This window comes from Macrotis lagotis, chromosome 3, assembly GCF_037893015.1.
Source record: "Macrotis lagotis isolate mMagLag1 chromosome 3, bilby.v1.9.chrom.fasta, whole genome shotgun sequence".
NCBI lineage: Eukaryota > Metazoa > Chordata > Mammalia > Peramelemorphia > Peramelidae > Macrotis > Macrotis lagotis.
In genome coordinates, this window is record NC_133660.1 from 97411380 (window position 1) to 97428837 (window position 17458).

General features: G+C 34.2%; 1 protein-coding gene across 1 annotated transcript in view; it reads right to left on the bottom strand.

Moving 5' to 3' along the window:
* CPE (carboxypeptidase E) overlaps window positions 1-17458 on the bottom strand; it is a 115476-nt gene that overhangs the window by 21142 nt on the left and 76876 nt on the right. The window contains exons 2-4 of the mRNA XM_074229007.1: window positions 8767-8963; window positions 5985-6152; window positions 650-771 (exon numbers count right to left, since the gene is read on the bottom strand). Of these exons, the coding sequence (XP_074085108.1) occupies window positions 650-771; window positions 5985-6152; window positions 8767-8963 (487 nt within the window). The remainder of the gene's footprint in view (window positions 1-649; window positions 772-5984; window positions 6153-8766; window positions 8964-17458) is intronic.

The following is a 17458-nucleotide window of genomic DNA, read 5'->3' on the forward strand; positions in this document are numbered from 1 at the left end:
AGACTAGATCTTCATTTCTTTTCCTTTAAATCCCAAATCAAGTGCATGGTTATATATGTATAGTTTATATTAGATTGTTCTCTGCCAGGGGGAGGAGGGAGGTAAGGGAGGGAGGGAAAAAATGTAAAACTCAAAACCTTGAGGGGACAGCTAGGTGATGCTTTATCCAAGTGGATAGAGCACCAAGCCTGGAGTCAGGAGGACCTGAATTCAAATCCAGTCTCAGACACTTAATAATAATCTAGCTCTGTGACTTTAGGCAAGTCATTTAACCCCATTGCCTTGCAAAAAAAAAAAAAACCAAAAATAAATAAATAAATAAAGTCTTGAAAGAAATGATTGTTGAAAACTAGCACTACGTGTAGTTGGAAAAATAAATAAATGTTATCAAGAAAAAAATTAAATTTTTAGTCCATGATTATCAAAAAAAAATACAATAATATAGCTTAAACAGTGAAAAACTATACAAGTCTAAGGTACATGAAGCAACTTGAGAACAATTATGAACAAGTACAATATTAGAGCTTGTGGGAGAATTATAGTTGATTTGACTAAGCCCTTAAATGAAAAGAAATTTTCCCCAACAATCCTGGGAACATGTAGAGGGTCTTTTGATCAATGGGCCTAATGAAAGTAGTATAAGGAACACCTACCACTTCGAGTCTCATCATATGGATAATTTGCAACCACATCTCCTCCATGAAGGTTGGCTGAAAGCACAAAGGGAATATCCATAATCCAGTGAATGACAGCCTTGGTCTCTGGAGCAAGCTGTGAAAAAAAAAAAAAAGAATTACAGTAATTATGCCAAGAGACATTGGCCCAAACACTCCAATTCCACATTACACAGAGGGGGCAAAGAAGCCAGCAAATAACTAGGTAGTGACAAAAAAGGAAAACAAAGAGAAAAAGTTCATCACACAGAAATTAATAAGGCTGTAAATGCCTGTGGTTGTTTTGCTTATAGGATACATTCCACACATATTATTTTCCTGACTTTATTATTCTCATTTTAATGAGACACAGAATTTCAGAAGTTTGATCGTCCTTTTGAGAACTGTTTTGCTGAGCAGCCAGTTCTCAGTCATTCCAGAGATGTTCCAGAGATAAAACAAATCACTTACATACTTTTTGATTCAAGACTTTGAGTGGCCCTTACACTCTTTTTTTAGGTATCTAAGTGGAAGATGAGCAGAAAAAAATAAATTTTAAATACACATAAAATGGGTTTTTCTGTAAAGTGGTTCAGTACTTTTCAATTACTTTGTGGCACACTTCAATTTCCTCTTTCAGTGATCAGTTTTTCCTGTTCACCTTGGGTTGACTATTCTAAATTTTCAAAACACATACCAAACCAGAAGCTTTCATGTATTTGTACAGAGACCTTTTTCAGTGAATCACATCTTTCATAAGGTTGAAGAGAAAAGAAATAGTTTTTTTTTTAAATTTGAGTCTGATTTATTGAATCTTTTGGGTTGTAAATTTATTAAGTGATACTATTCTTACAGAATATGCTAACTGTAAAAGTAAAGAATGTCCATCTGCCAAGTATATGCAATAGCTGTATTAGTTATTTTTTTAACACAAAAGATTGAACCCAGTGGAATCAGCTTGACATTTTTATATGGTGATCTTTAATCAGCAGGAGCCATGTTTTCTCATTCACCTTCCAACTACCTAAGGATTGCTTCCAGAAAAATAAAATCAAGCTTTTCCTGTAACTTCTAACTTGGAAGAAATATCTATTTTAATCCTTACTGGAGGCTGAACACATTGAAGCTGTAACTTCAGATATTAGAGGCTCAATGATATAACAAAGAATAAAGAAAATATTTGCTGAAGAGACTTGCTAATCCAGAAGCAGAGTATGTACAAAAGAGGAATAGTAAATAATATGAGTTGTTGTTGGGGGGATTCCACCCCCAAGAACAGGAGAGGAATTAGTTAGGTTTTAATTATACCTAACCATTTGAGGATGTTTTATTAATGGTACAAAAATCTCCTAAAAATATTATATTGATCCTATAGGCTCCCCATTCCTGGAATGCTTTACCTCCTTATTTTCACTTCATGGAACCTTTACCTCTCTAAAGAGGTAAAAGGCTCACTTAAAAAGTCACTCCTACTTGAGTCTTTTCCTGATTCTGCCTCCATCTCACACAGTAGTTAAAGCTATCACCCAAATTACTTGGTATTTTAAAATATATTTTTGTATATACTTATCTGGAAACATATATGCCCCCAAGATATTGGAAACTCCTTGAGGACAGGGACTAACTCACATTTGTCCTAGTGTCCCTAGTGCCTAATACAAACCTGATAAATAGTAGGTACTTAATAAATATTTGTTGAATTGAACTCAATACTTTTAAAAGATCCATGATTTCATTAATGGAATCCATCAATGCAAAACACAACTGACACAGTATCTTGCATAGATGGTTTCACCAACTACTAAGGTAAAACTTATTCATCACTTGGTGTCCAGCCTTCTGATTACATGGGCTGATTCTAAGAGAAGATATTCACATTCATTATCAAGTCTTTATTTAGAGGCTTTACCAGTTGAAAGAATCTAAGAAAACCTAAGATCTGCTGGAAGAGTCTTTGAAAACCTGAATAAGGTAAAAGAACCATTTGAAAGATTTCAAGATGGCATAAAAGGAAAAAGGAATGAGTATACCATACATAAAATGATGCTACTTCTAGTGAATATATAATTCTTTTTGTATGTAAAGTTACTTTTTTATGAAGATGTGTGGAAAGCTAAGGAGATACATAAAGGATGGCAGGAATCTGGATAAAGTGGAGAAACTCCAATAATACTCCCTGTTCCCCCTTGCCCCATCACAGACACACACATTGACTAGCACATAACTGGTGGAATCAGGACTGGAAACCACCAAAGGAATCTTCATATGAAAGACTGTAAAAAACTCTGGAGAGCTATCAATATTCCTTGGGGTTAATAATCACTCATTCAAGGGACTCTGTTTTGTTTTCTTCCTTTTTAATTAAAACCTTCTTCTGAAATGTTGTGAAATATTTGCTTTCAAGTTGGGTGTTCATCTCATTAAACTGCAGAGTACCAAGAATATAAATTCACAGGTTTCATAAGTGAAAGCATATGAACCAAATGAAGTAAGAAAATTCTCCAAAATGAGCTCAGCTTCTGATTCAAAGGCTATATTTAGGTGGTAGAACTGTGGCATCATAAGTATGTGCTTTGCTCACAGAAGAAGCTGAAGATAGGAAAGAAAAATGTTAAAGCTATCAAGTTGATGGGTAAATTCTTAGATGTACCTTTTTGATATTCATAGGGGAAAATTAAACAATGTGTTTAATGGATAAAAAATGTAAGAAGAGTTTTGAAGATGAAAAAATCAAGAGGGGAAATAAACACTATGAGAAATGAGCACTCTGATTCCTTAGCGATGATCAAAAGATGCATTTCTGAGGAAGACCTAGTAGGGGGAAATTAGCTATCTCTCATTCTAAGGAAGAGAATTATTGCTGTTTTGATGTTTGGTCTTCAGTCTTGAAGAGAGCCATGACATCAGGAAGGTGATGCCATGATTTACAAATGAATTGAATTTAAGTGAGAGGAGAATGTTCAAGTCACCCTCACTTACTCCTCCAGGGCTTTCTGGGTCCAGTAGCAAGTTTTAATTGTGATATTATTCAAGTAGATGTTCTCAAAGCCTTCGGTTCCCAAGACCTTTCAAGGGGACCACAAGGTCAAACCTTTTTCATTGTAATTCTTAATTTTATTCCTAATATACTAAGCTTTGATTGTTATAACCCAAATAAATATAAGCTCTCTGGAAGTCCACAATAATTTTTAAGAGCATACAGGGGTCCTAAGACCAAAAAGTTTGTGAAGCAATTCTCTTAAATTTACCTTCACTAAAATAAACTAGTGAGATTAAGGAAGAGCCAATCAAAGTCTACTCAAGTGATTTTTAAAATATATTTTAAACATATTTATACAATAAATATATTTCATATTATATGTATATATAGTAGAATATGTATTTTTTAAAATTTGATGTTTTATTAAATGTATTAATATCAACATAGTTAAAATATCAAGTTCTATTAACTCATTATATAATTTTTTGTTTCATTCTCCCATTGTTCTTGTTGTTCAGTCATGTCCAAGTCTTCATGACCCCATTTGGGATTTTCTTGGCAAAAATACTGGTGTGGTTTGTCATTTCCTTCTTAAGCTCATTTTACAAATGAGGAAACTGAGGTCTACAAGGTTGACTTGCTAAGGGCCACACCCAGTCTGTCTGAAAACAGACTTGAACTCATGAAGATGAATGCATGACTACAGATTGGCACTCCATTGAGAGTGCTATCTACCTCCCCATCAGATATATATATATAGATATAGATATAGATATATATATATATATATATGCAAAGTGCAAGGAGACTAGAAAAATAGGAAAGAATGTGATAGAGAATTTTTAGTAGATTCTGAGAGAAAGAAGGAGTTATTGAATATTAATAAGTGAAGGGATATAGGGTGATATAGTTATACCAGTACTTTTTCTAATTTTTTTTTAGGTTTTTGCAAGGCAAATGGGGTTAAAGTGGCTTGCCCAAGACCACACAGCTAGGTAATTATTAAGTGTCTGAGGCTGGATTTGAACTCAGCTACTCCTGACTCCAGGGCCAGTGGATAGAGCACCACCTAGCCACCCCCATATACCAGTACTTTTTAAAAACACCACACAACCAGGACAACTGAGTTCAGTATAAATGCAGGTAGTGTAATGTCATCTGCAGCCTTACTGCTATACAGAAATCCTCTTTACTTTCCTGATTGCCACTATCATACTCCCCCATATCGTTCAAAACTCTTAGTTCTTCAAGTTTCCCTCTTTCTTTCTCCCTCTTAAAAACAGCATTGTCTTCTACTTTACTAAGGAATCTACACAGCTTTCCTTCATCTTTCCTACTTCATACTTCAAAATGTCATCAGTCAAAGAGAGCAGTTAGAGTAATTGCAATGCCAGTATTCAAGATGGCAACTTTTTAATCAAAAAAAAAAAAACAGAAAAGGGCATTTTCAATTGCTTCTTAATGGTTTCGATGAAATGTTATAAATTCATCTAGCAAGAACATCTGCATCCTTAATTGCCTCCTCCATTGATCCAGTTGCTGATAAAGAGATGACCCTTCTCCCTGCCAAAGACAACGCTTCAAAAAAAATCCCAAAACCAAAATAAAGACAAACCTTCTAATTCTGCCCTTTGATCACTCTCCTCCATTTCAGTCTCTCAGAGAAACATTTAATCATGCCTTGCACAATATAAGCACTTATCAAGAATAATTTATATTAACATAGAACTGGAAGGTTTCCAAAGCGCTTTCTTCACAAGAATCCTATAAGGCAGACAATACAAACATCTGTCTCTCCTCTCTAAATTGACCTGTGTGACTGAGAGCTTGAATGAATTGTCCATGGTCACACCTTTTTTGCTATACCAGAAAAAAAAATTGATTCTGAAAAGAAAGGATGTCACAGAATCCTCTCTGAGTCTCAGCTTACTCATAAGTAAAATTAGTGATTTGGACTAAACTGCCTCTGAGGTCTCATTCAGCTCTAAATCTATGATCTCAAGATAATTAGATAGCCCTGAAAGTGAAATTTGAACCCACCCTAGTCTCTTGACACCAAATCTAGTGCTTTTGACAGTAAAAATTACTGGATTAAATTGAACCCTCTGTCTTGTTTACAAGTCTTCTCTAATCATCACTGGTCAAAAGTGAATCTTCAGGTTTAGGAATTGCTATTATCCATGGATCACAGATTCTGAAGATTTTAAAGTTTTGGGTTTGACCCAAACCAAAAAGAATTTTCAGTATGTCCTGCTATCAAGAATTTCTCCATGCAATTTTTTTGCAATTTCTCCAATGCAATTTTTTCAGTGATAGGCAACAGAACCTATGAAAATATAAAGAGTATTTACCTTTGTGTTCTGGTCCACAATTTTCTTCAGATTTTTCAACAGGTGATTGTTTGGCCCACCTTCTCTTTCATTAACATAGACAATCCTATCCAGGTCAGGAAAATTTCGATTCAAATCTATTCCTTGGGCATTGCTTCTACCTACGAACCAATCCTTAAGCTCACCAGGCTAAAAAACAATGACATATTAATTACTTTAAACATTTTCTAGTCATGAATACCTAAGAATTTGATAAACTTTTAATAAAAGTAATTTGTTCATTTGAACAATACTTACCATAAGAAATGTTTTATGGTATTATTCCTATTTTACTGATGAAATAGTCTTATATTTTAATACATATTTATATATTTTTGTTTAAAAACATGATATTGGCATCAGGAGAGCACATAGTGGCTTTGCAGCAAGCCAGAGGGAAGAGAGAAAATACAGTCACATTCTCAGTAGCATATTGTATTTTTGAGTGGAGAGTAATGGAGAGCACATAAGGGAAAAAGAAAATGTGATGACTGGCATTCTTGACATGATTTCTGACCTCTGTCACAAATCTAAAATGAGGAAAAGGGGTACTTGTTTCAGAAGGTTAGTTATATTAGACCAACTACAAGAGCTATGCCTTTGGGTCCTCAAATCATAAGCAATAAATTTTCTTTTGGTGTTTCATCACTTCAAGACTCCAGTCAACTTGACAGTGAAGAGACCTAAGATTTAAGAGCTACCTAGTTGCTTTTTCCAGTACAGAGGCTTACCAGCAAGGAAGAGATAAAAGAAAAAAGTACAAGAGGATTTTAGATCACTCAGTTCATTATTGTTCCTTTGTCTTTCCTCCCTAATAACTCCAACTCTTTGGCAGAATTATGGCATAAGTCTGAGAAATACTAGCAAAGTATCCATACTCCTTCTCTTAACCACATCTATTAATTACACCTCCCACCCTTTACTCCTTTACCAGACTGTTCCTAATACTTAGGGGTTGGAAACACAAAATTTCTCCATATATACAATGTTGTTTCCATGTAAATAAATATAAAGAGATTTACCATTCCACAGGATTCATAATGGCTTTTTAGATGGTAATTAATAGTTGATAGTTTAAAAAAAAATCACAATTTGGTTTAGCTAATAGTGGTCCTACAAATGGTTGGTGCCTATTTAAAAATAACAATGAAAATAATTGCCTCTTAGACTTCTTAACTAAAAAGTGGCTTTGCACGAGCAATATTTATATTTAAGATCTCTCTCTCTCTCTCTCTCTCTCTCTCTCTCTCTCTCTCTCTCTCTCTCTCTCTCTCTCATTCCCCTATTAAAAGCCCATGAGTTGAACAAAGAAACTAGACCTTTCTGATTCGGGGTTATTCTAGTCAGTTTTAAAATGTTTTACTCAACAGCAAATTGAAAAAAAGCAGGAATTTTTTTAAATGTTCAACATGAGTTTTACTACATGAATTTTCTTGTTTTGAAAAAATGTTTAGGGGTTATAAAATTATTCCTATTTTGTAGAATAGATAATTTTAAATATTTTAGGTAATATTAGCTAGAAAACAATAGTAAAAATATGTATTTTTTTAGGTTTTTGCAAAGCAAATGGGGTTATGTGGCTTGCCCAAGGCCACACAGCTACATAATTATTAAGTGTCTGAGACCGGACTTGAACCCAGGTACTCCTGACTCCAGGGCCGGTGCTTTATCCACTGCGCCACCTAGCCTCCCCAAAAATATGTATTGTATATAATTACACAGAACTGGATACCTTTCAAAATACAGGAGGCTGGAAGGAGATATTTACATGTATATGTATGTGTATGCGTAGTATGTGTGATTGTGTATGTGTATGCATGTGTGTATGTATACTACTGTTTTTCACAAGTAATTTGGAAATACATTAAAGTTCCCCTTCATTATTGATTAAACTTCTATGTGCTCTCATATAATCAAGCTATCAGGTCTCTATTTTCTTTTCCATTAAAATTTATTTTTACTTTTTAAAGATGCATTTGAAAAATAAAATTTTGCAAAATTAGAAGAAAGTTATTTCAAACAATCAGAAAGCCATACAAATATCTGAAAGGTAAGGGAAACCCACAAAATCTCTCTCAGGAAAAAAAATCAAACAATAACTCACAAAACTGTGGAGTCACTTTTACCAGATTTCTTGGGGGTTAAATATGTGCTGGGTTGCTTTATTTTGGAAATGGCTCCATCATTTCTAAAAACAAGTTCTTGACATCACTATAACATTGCCCTTAGGGAAAGCCAGTCCTTCTCCCATAAATTCAGCAGAGGGAGCTATCTACCAAATCACTGATTCATACTCTTACTATGGAGCAGTCATAATAGTACTAGTAGATCTTACAAATCCCTAGAATTTTAGGTTTTTAATCAGGAAATGTGTTTAATTAATTAATAATAATAATAATAAATATTTATAAATAAATATTTTAAAATAAATATTGCTTTTTATTTTTAACAAAGTTGAAAGAACTCATTTATAGATTTACTAATAAAATGTATCCTAGTATTCATTTTAATTAACAAATGCTGTTCTCTGATTTCTGGATAAATTTATCAGTCTCCTGAGTTATCAATAACTAAGTTCTTATTAATTATGTTTTTGTACTTAAATTATTTATATATATATATAAATATATAAATATGCACACATACTCAAATATATATATATATATATATATATATATATATATATATATATATATATATATATGTAAAATGTTCTATCTGTATGTACAAAAAAACCTAATTTCTGGTTTTCTTTTATACCCACCTGAGAGGCCGCTTTCTCAAAACCATCAGGATTCAAGGAAGGCATAATGTGGATGCGAGTATTGTGGATTAAGTTGATAATTGTCTCATTTCCTTTCTGGTATTCATTGCACAAGTACTGAGCCAAGAAGATGAGCAATTCCCGGCCAACAGCCTCATTACCATGCATATTCCCAATATATTTGAATTCAGGCTCACCTAAAAGGACAAAGGTGTATATGAATATTATGAATTCATACATTTATATGCCCGTTTTGTTTCTTAGGATAATAAGGCTCAGATTTGCCCAGGATCACCCCAAACTAATTATTATGATCATGAGGAGTCAAACCCAAGTCTTCTTAACTACAGTCACAACACTCTATTTGTCTCTCAAGACAAGTATTAGAACAAAAATTTCTCCCTGGTCTTGTACTTTCTTACTTTTTCCATTCCCAAGCCTGATGACAGGACTACAGTAATCAATCTCCTATGAAAACTCATAGTAGCCCTCTCACCACTGAGGTAAAAAGATTCTTTCCCTATCATTTAGTATCTGATTAAGTTTCATTCTAATGAGATTCTTGAGTATCTGCACAAAGTTATTTCTAATAATGGAGAAGTACATCCTTGTATGACCTCTTCTCCTGTACTTATACTAATCCTAATCTAATTTAATCCAAGAGACCTCAACCTGGGATCCCTGGTAGATGAGAGAGAGAGAGAGAAAGAGAGAGAGTTAGAGAGAGAGAGAGAGAGACAGACAAATAGAGAGAGAGAGAGAGAGGTATAGGTATAGGTATAGGTATAGGTATAGGTATAGGTATAGATATAGTTGGTATAGGTATAGGTATAGGTATAGGTATAGGTATAGGTATAGGTATAGGTATAGGTATAGGTATAGGTATAGGTATAGGTATAGATAGATGATATAGATATAGATAAATGATAGAGATAGAGATAGACAGAGACAGAGACAGAGATAGATATAGAGATAGATGTAGATGCAGATGCATACATGCAAATACATGTACATGCATACAATTGATAGATAGATGGATGAATAAAAGAGAGACATGGAAATGGACAGAAAAACATAAACTGTTATTATTTAATTGATCTCCTTTTTAATTCAGCATGTTTTATGATCCTAAAAAATTCTTTTGAGACATAACACAGAAAAGATTAAGAATCTCTGATCTAGATTTTTTTCTTATTTTTTAAAGTCTGGAATAAGCCGTTTTAATGACTTTTAAAATTGAAGCTAGAAGCTATGGAGAGATACCGATATGTCTTTCTAGGTGTATCCATCTAATCAACTGAAGAACCATAGAAAGTTCATAACAATAACTCCCACTCTGTTATCACGGTAACATTTAAAAGACTTTTCCTTACCACAGCTTTATGGGGTAGGTCAAATAAGATGAAAGTCAGAGACCAAGGATGTGGTAGAGCCAGTTTTTTCCTGACTCCAAGTCCAGAATACTTTCCAATACACTGTGCTACCTATATGCTTGTGGTCAGTTACTTGGAAACTTTAGTGTTACTGAGAACCAAAAAGAACCATCAGGACACATTACCTTAAGACTTCTATAGGTAAGGGAAGAAGTACTGGCTCTGGAATCAGAAAAAGTGTTTGAATCCTGCCTTTGTCACTTATACCTGTAAGACCCTGGCCAAGTCACAACCTCCCTGGGCCTCAATTTTTTTTTCCCATTTAAAAAATGAAGTAGTTGGACTAGATGGCCTCTACAATTCTGTCCAACTCCAGGTCTATTCTCCTATTCTCTTCCTCTCCTCTCCAGGGAACCCCCCTCTTGGAGACAAAATAGGAACCAAGATGTCCCCCATGAGTCTTTCTTAGATGGAAGCAGGTAGACATTAATACAAAGACAAGAGATTATGTTATGTCTTTCCATTCAAAATACTGATATATATATAGTAATTGAATGCAATTGACTGGAACTTTTTCAGCAAAACAAGTCAAGTAGCTGACTAATGTGTTTGCATTTTCACTTAATCTGTGAGAGGGAAAGTAGGGTGCGGAAGAAATATAACAGCCTGAGAAATCACCACTAGAAAAATAGGCAGCTGCATGTGTTTTATTAAAAGAAAATTAGCTTCAGGGGTTTTATAAAGGGGAATAACAGTTACATTCAATCCCACCCCCCATGGACTAGTTAAAGCACAGTGTGTGTGTGTGTGTGTGTGTGTGTGATTCTTCATCATCATTATCATCATCATCTCCATCATCAGTTCCCAACCATGGTATATGTTGGTACATTTTTTTAGGTTTTTGCTAGGCAATGGGATTAAGTGGCTTACCCAAGGCCACACAGCTAGGTAATTATTAAGTATCTGAGGCCGGATTTGAACTCAGATACTCCAGGGCCAGTGCTCTATCCACTACACCACCTAGCCACCCCCATGGTATATGATAATCTTAGGTAAGAAATGAAGTTGTGAAAATATTAAAGAATAGAGGCAATGATGCTGTGTGCAGTTGATTTCCCATGAAATGCTCAGCTTAATCTCCATGGCCACCAAACACAAGAGACCCACAAGAGATCCTCAGCAAGCAGCTGCACAAGCTAATTTGGTCATAATGAGACTCTTTCCGCCTTTAGGATCTTTTCTCTCTTCATTTGAGCAAAAGGAAAAACAGAGTTCAAAGTGACTTTCTTCTCTATCTTTCTCTGGGAGTCTCTATCTCTGGAACTCACTCTCTGCTTCTGTTTCTCTATGTATCTGACTCTCTCACCCCACTACCCCCCCATTTTACTTCTAATTAGTTAGAAGACCTTGGAGACTGCATTTGCATGCAGACTAATAAATGAAATGAATGATGCAGTCCTTCCTGTTTACAATGACTCCATAGATGAACAACCCCAGGTTTAAACAGGCTTTCAGCTTCCAGGTATGTCAATTCTTGGTGAATGCCCATAAGTGACCATATGCTATCTCATCACTTAGCAGCAGAAAGGAAAAGCAGCATGAAATCCTCCCAGATTACTTGAAGTAAATTGCTGGTTGGTTGTTAGATCTGTTTTTTAAATGTTATTTTTTATTTTTCCCCTTACTTCACCAGCTGATCTAGTCTACTCTTATGCAAGAGCTGATAACAGAATTATTTATTGCTATCATACTTTAGAAACTCATCTAACCTTATTTGCATTGCATATATTTAGAAACAGTAACCCTGATGCTTTTTCTTTCATTTAGTTTCATGTAGAGAGCTAATGGTTTTCCAATCATCCTACAGGGAACAGATTCATTAATCAAACAGTCATTAAAAGACCAAACATGTAAGGTAAACCTTCATCTCACAAATCAAATCAAGGCTAGCTAGGTCACTCTCTCTCTCTCTCTCTCTCTCTCTCTCTCTCTCTCTCTCTCTCTCTCTCTCACATGGGGCAGTAACCTTTGGAGCATACCCTTTGGCAATCTGATGAAGCCTCTGGAGTTCTTCTCAGAAGAAGGTTTGTAAATGCGTACAATGAAATATGAAGGATGACAAAGGAAACTGAATAAATTGAAACAGTTATTAAAAAATAATTAGGTTCCCAATCAATTAATAAAAGCCTGTGCAATAAGGAGATAGTGGCAAGAAGACTCAAGTTTTTGTCTCTCCTCTGATACTAACCACAGTGTCACCAGGAACCAGAAATCAGAGCTTGGCGGAGGGCATTCCCACACTGGGAGTTTCCTAAGTTGGTAAAATAGCAGCCCTAACTCATTCACATCCATCTGTCACAGAATAAGGAATAAGAATAAGGATTAGACTAATGATTTCATTGGCAGAGAAGTTCTATCAATGAAGGTTAGGATAACGTCCTCTGAATTGATAGTCCTATAGGTCTTTCTAGACTTAATTTTCTAGAATCACCCAGTTAACATGTGTCAAAGGCAAGTCTTAAACACAGGGTTTTCCTGATTACAACAAAGTAAAATAAAATTTCTAAAATCTTTCCTTTATATGTTCTACAGATCTCCATGAAGTTATGAGAAATTGTATAAACATCCAACCCAAACAGGAATTATGATTTTTCAGTATCCAACTTGTAAAGTCATTAGTTCATTATAATATCTCAGGACTTCTCAGATGTCTCTAAATCCTAAAAAATTAGTTTTCAAAAATTCTGTAGATCATAGAAATGTAAGTCCACTAGAATTATCTGGTCTGGGATGTTAATGAGTAAAAATGAGAACTTGTGATACTTAGCCAAAAAAATATTATAAGTAATATTTTCAAAAAAGAAAATTATGAAGACTGTATCTTTTCTTTAAAATCTGTGTAAAAATATAAGCATTTACAAAAATAAATATTGAAAACTATCTATACAAGTAACTGGAAAAAATAATATTAAGATAAAAGAAAAAATTTAAACACAGGAGATACTCATTAAAAGTCATCCTTAAAAGTTTAGAAAGCAAAACAAATACTAATTTTTAATCACCATTGATGAAAGGAAGTGGGATAACAGAAGTTGTTTAGTGATAGTAAAAAGAGAAGCAAATTCCTGGAATAATGTGCAGTTTGTTGCACAGGCAAAATGGCAAAAGAAAGGAACTGAGTACCTTGAAGGACTAAAGGGTAGAATTTAAAGATTCCATTACAGGTATTTGAAATTTGAATTCTTCAACACATCACAAAAATGAAATACTATATTCAGAACTTCAGACCCCCATAGCCATACACATAAATTCTTTTAGAATATTTTGAACTACTTTTTTCCTAAAAAAAAAATGCTAAATCTGATATAAAGTGATTACCTCCAGACAAAGTCTCCTTGCATAAAAATTTTATAGGCTCTTGGTCAGTTTTTCCTATAATGACTTAAAGCACAATGAAACATTTATTTTTTTAAATGGATTTTGGAATTAAACCAATAAGACTTGTCAATTTGCCACAAATGGTGAAAAGAATTAAGACCTTTAAATAGATCAGAAAGATTCTAAGGCAGCATTCTATCAAGCCATTAAGCTTAGACTAAATCAAAGTCTCTAAGAAGAGAGAGGTAATTCTGCCAAGACTATCCTTTATCCTTCCTCCTAAAAAAAATATTCTTAAATTTGTAGTTTTCCGGTGGAAACTTCCCCAAGTCCCTAGATGATTTGACAATATAGCATGAAAGACCTCTCCTTGGGAAAGAAATAGCAATGGCACTTCATCAAACCACAGTATGTTAGTATCACTATTCAAAACCAGACTAGAATGTACATTAAGCAATCTAAAATAGGACTTTGTTAAGTAAGATCAAATGAACAATATCCACAATGACTACAACAATGTAAATGAAATGATCATGAGAAGGATCTTGAAAGAGGAAAGAAAAAGCCATTATGATACCAGAAAACAGATGACCAAGCATATCTCCTTTTACTTGAAAAGGGCATGATGCCTCTATCAGGGTAGCTACTAAGGTATAGTATCGCTAGACATACATTGTTGATGATGATGATGACGTTTGTCCTTCATTCTCAAAGAAGGCCATGATATCAAGGAGGTGATGCCATGACAAGCACATGAATTGGATTTGAGTGGAGGGGTGCTAAGATACCAGTTTCACTTTCTCCTCCAGTCATCTGAGTCCAGTGGACAGATATGAACCAGGACAACTAGAGATGGCCCTGGATGCAAAGCAAGCAGGCTTAAATGACTTGTCCAAGGTGACACAACTGGTAACTGGCAAGTGTCAGAGAGTGGATTCAAACTCATCCTCCTGACTGCAAGGCCAGTTCTCTATCCACTGAGCAACCTAGTCATTTTGTAGGATTGTTTTTACTTAACTTATACTTTATTATAAGAGAATGTTCTATTTCTGGGGGCAGTAGAGCATAGAGAGTGTATCTATAAATTACTTTGGTGTGCTAATAAAACACAAATCTGAAGAGTTATATACTATTTCTTTTATGCATAACAATAAATCATTTTTTCTTAGGTGTCAAATTTTCAAATACACATATAATCAATCACTTTAACTATGACAACAAAAATGGCATAATCACTGCCTTTTGTCCTAAGAGAAGCCTTTGGTACATCAAGAACTAATTATTTGTTAATTATTTCCATTTGCTTGATAGTCTCAAATATTTGTAACCTGTGAATTTCTCTTTCAAAAATTCCTCAAAGCTTCCCAGAGTTTGCCAGTAAGGACTTCATTAAGCTGCAAATATTTCATTAATATATGGAAATTTTGTATGCATTTCCAAAGAAACAAATCTCCAAGGATCAATTAAAGTTATGAAGAGGATGGGAGTGGTTGTAAAAAACGGATTTCTCCTTTCCAGAAGAGATGAGTAGAAAGGAGAAAAAAAAGAAGAAAAAAAACTACTACCCAGACAACAAAAAATGGAAGACCTATTCTCCCCTCTAATGATTTAATCCACACTTGTATAAGGAGAAATTAAAGAAAACAAATGACACTATTTGAACTCCATCCCCAAAATGAAATATTTCATTTCATAATTAATGGGCATTCAAGGCTAAAGACTTTTCAGAGATGCATTTCAGAATTATTTTCAGAAACATTAATTATGCATATAATTTTTAATATTCTGAGTTCTGTAAACTACTAAATAGTCTCCTAAAGTCAAAACTTATTTGTCATTTGTCTAGAATAGTTTTTAGAATTAGCTAAACCATATAGAAGTGTGGTTCTTTCCAAAGAAAGAAGGATGAGAGGACTTCTTAAGGATATTTTCCTGCCTGAAGATTCTATGAAACACACCTTTCCCTCTGCTGCTCTTCAATTTCATTAAATTCAGCATACATTGATTAAATTCTCCATTATAAAAAGAACTAGCTGCCATTCTTTGAAGTTAGAGCATTTATTGCCATTTAAAGCCAAGGAACTTTCCCAAATATCTTAGTCCTCAAAGCAGTTGTCCAACACATGTGTAGGAGCCAATTTCTCTGTGGAGTTGCCACAGGGGGAAGCTAAGGACAGGAGAAAAAAATCTGACGGATTTTCATCTAAAAACAGTTTAAGAACTACAAAAAGAAGAGTTCTTGACTATACTATCCTAAGTTATACTTACAGGAGGACTATCACCTCCCTTATTCTAGACAGCATACTTCTATTAAAGTTCCCTTTCTATTTGAAGACTCCTTATAAGAGGTCACTGAAAATCATAACTGATTATTTTACAGTTCATTTTGCCACAAAATAATACAAGACTTGTAGGACTATTAAACTTTAGCACTTCAGAATACTAAATATTCCTTTTTCTCAATAATGTCTGCCATGTATAAGACTGTTTTAAAAAATCCACTATAATAAATAATTCAAATCAATTTAACAAATATTTATAAATATATATATGTATATATGTATATGTGTGTATATAAATATATATATATATATATATATTATGTATCAGGCACTGTGCTAAATATTGTGATACGGATAAGGAAAACAAATAGTTCCTGTCCTCAAGAGGTTTATAATTTAATGGAGGAAGACAAGAAACAAAAAAATTTTAAAAGAAGAGACCAGAGGGTACACTGTGAAGGGTCATGATATTCTGCAGAGTGGAGAGTTAGCTGAGACATTTAAACCTCAACCCTCTATAAAGGAATGTTTGGGGAGAAATATGGTACTCCACCCTCCAGTCCTCCAGTGAGAGGGAAGAACAGCCTGAGGGAGTTGAAGTGTTAAACATCCATAACTGAGTCAGCATGAGATTTTAGGTGATCATCTTATCTGGGATGGAGCAAGATGATCAATTAATTGCTTTATTATTTGTTCTTCTAAATATAGTCTTGTGCCTAACCACTGAGAATTTTCGAAATAGCCATTGGTGAAGCCTTTCTTTTTAGTTATCCAGCTTGAACTTAAGAAGCCAGCGAAAAACTGTGAATCAAATTGAAATTATTTCTTCTAAAATTTAAAGAAGCAATGATGCCAGAAACTCAGAGTGTTCTTCAGCCCTCTTCACAGCCCTGCCCTTAAAAAAACTATTAGCTTATTAAGAACAGTAAAATTTCAATTTCAATGAGTTTTTTCTTTTTTTGCAAATGAGATAGTCAAAAATATGGAAGTGAAGAAATTACAGATTAAAAATTTAAGCTTTTACTTTACCTTTTTACTAGATAAGATGATTTATTAAGAATTTTAAAAGCAGAGAAGACTTTGGTTTGCTTAATTAAAAGAGAAGTTAGCCCACAAGCATACTATTTCTTCCACCATTCATTTACGTGGCTTTCAAACTATAAGTCAAAAATTGAACATGTCATGTTAAGCAACTTACTTTCATATCTCTCGGTAAATAGTCATAACTTGATAAGACAGATTGTTCTAAAATGACTCTCAAGGTTGAAAATGGACTTTGTGAATTCTAAGTTCCTTCTAATAATCCAGATTGCAACCCAATCATTTCTGTCTTTTCTGTTTGACACTTGTCCATGTTTTCCCAGGAGTTCAAGAGGAGTGTCTACCCAATATTCTGGAGAATCACTTTTTCCAGACATTGTAAGTTAATGATATATCTATGGCTGGAGTCTAATTGTCTACCTGTCAAACATGTCTTGGCTGATGCAATTACAAAAAAGAAAAACAGAATGGTAAGCTGGTCTAGATGAGGCAGCAAGGCATCCTGAGAAGGAACAATAAATGATAGGTGTCAGGTGAATCAAACCATTGCCACTACCTCAACAACCATATTCCCTAATACCATAGTAGAGACTGCCAAAAATTCAGAGACCAAGAACC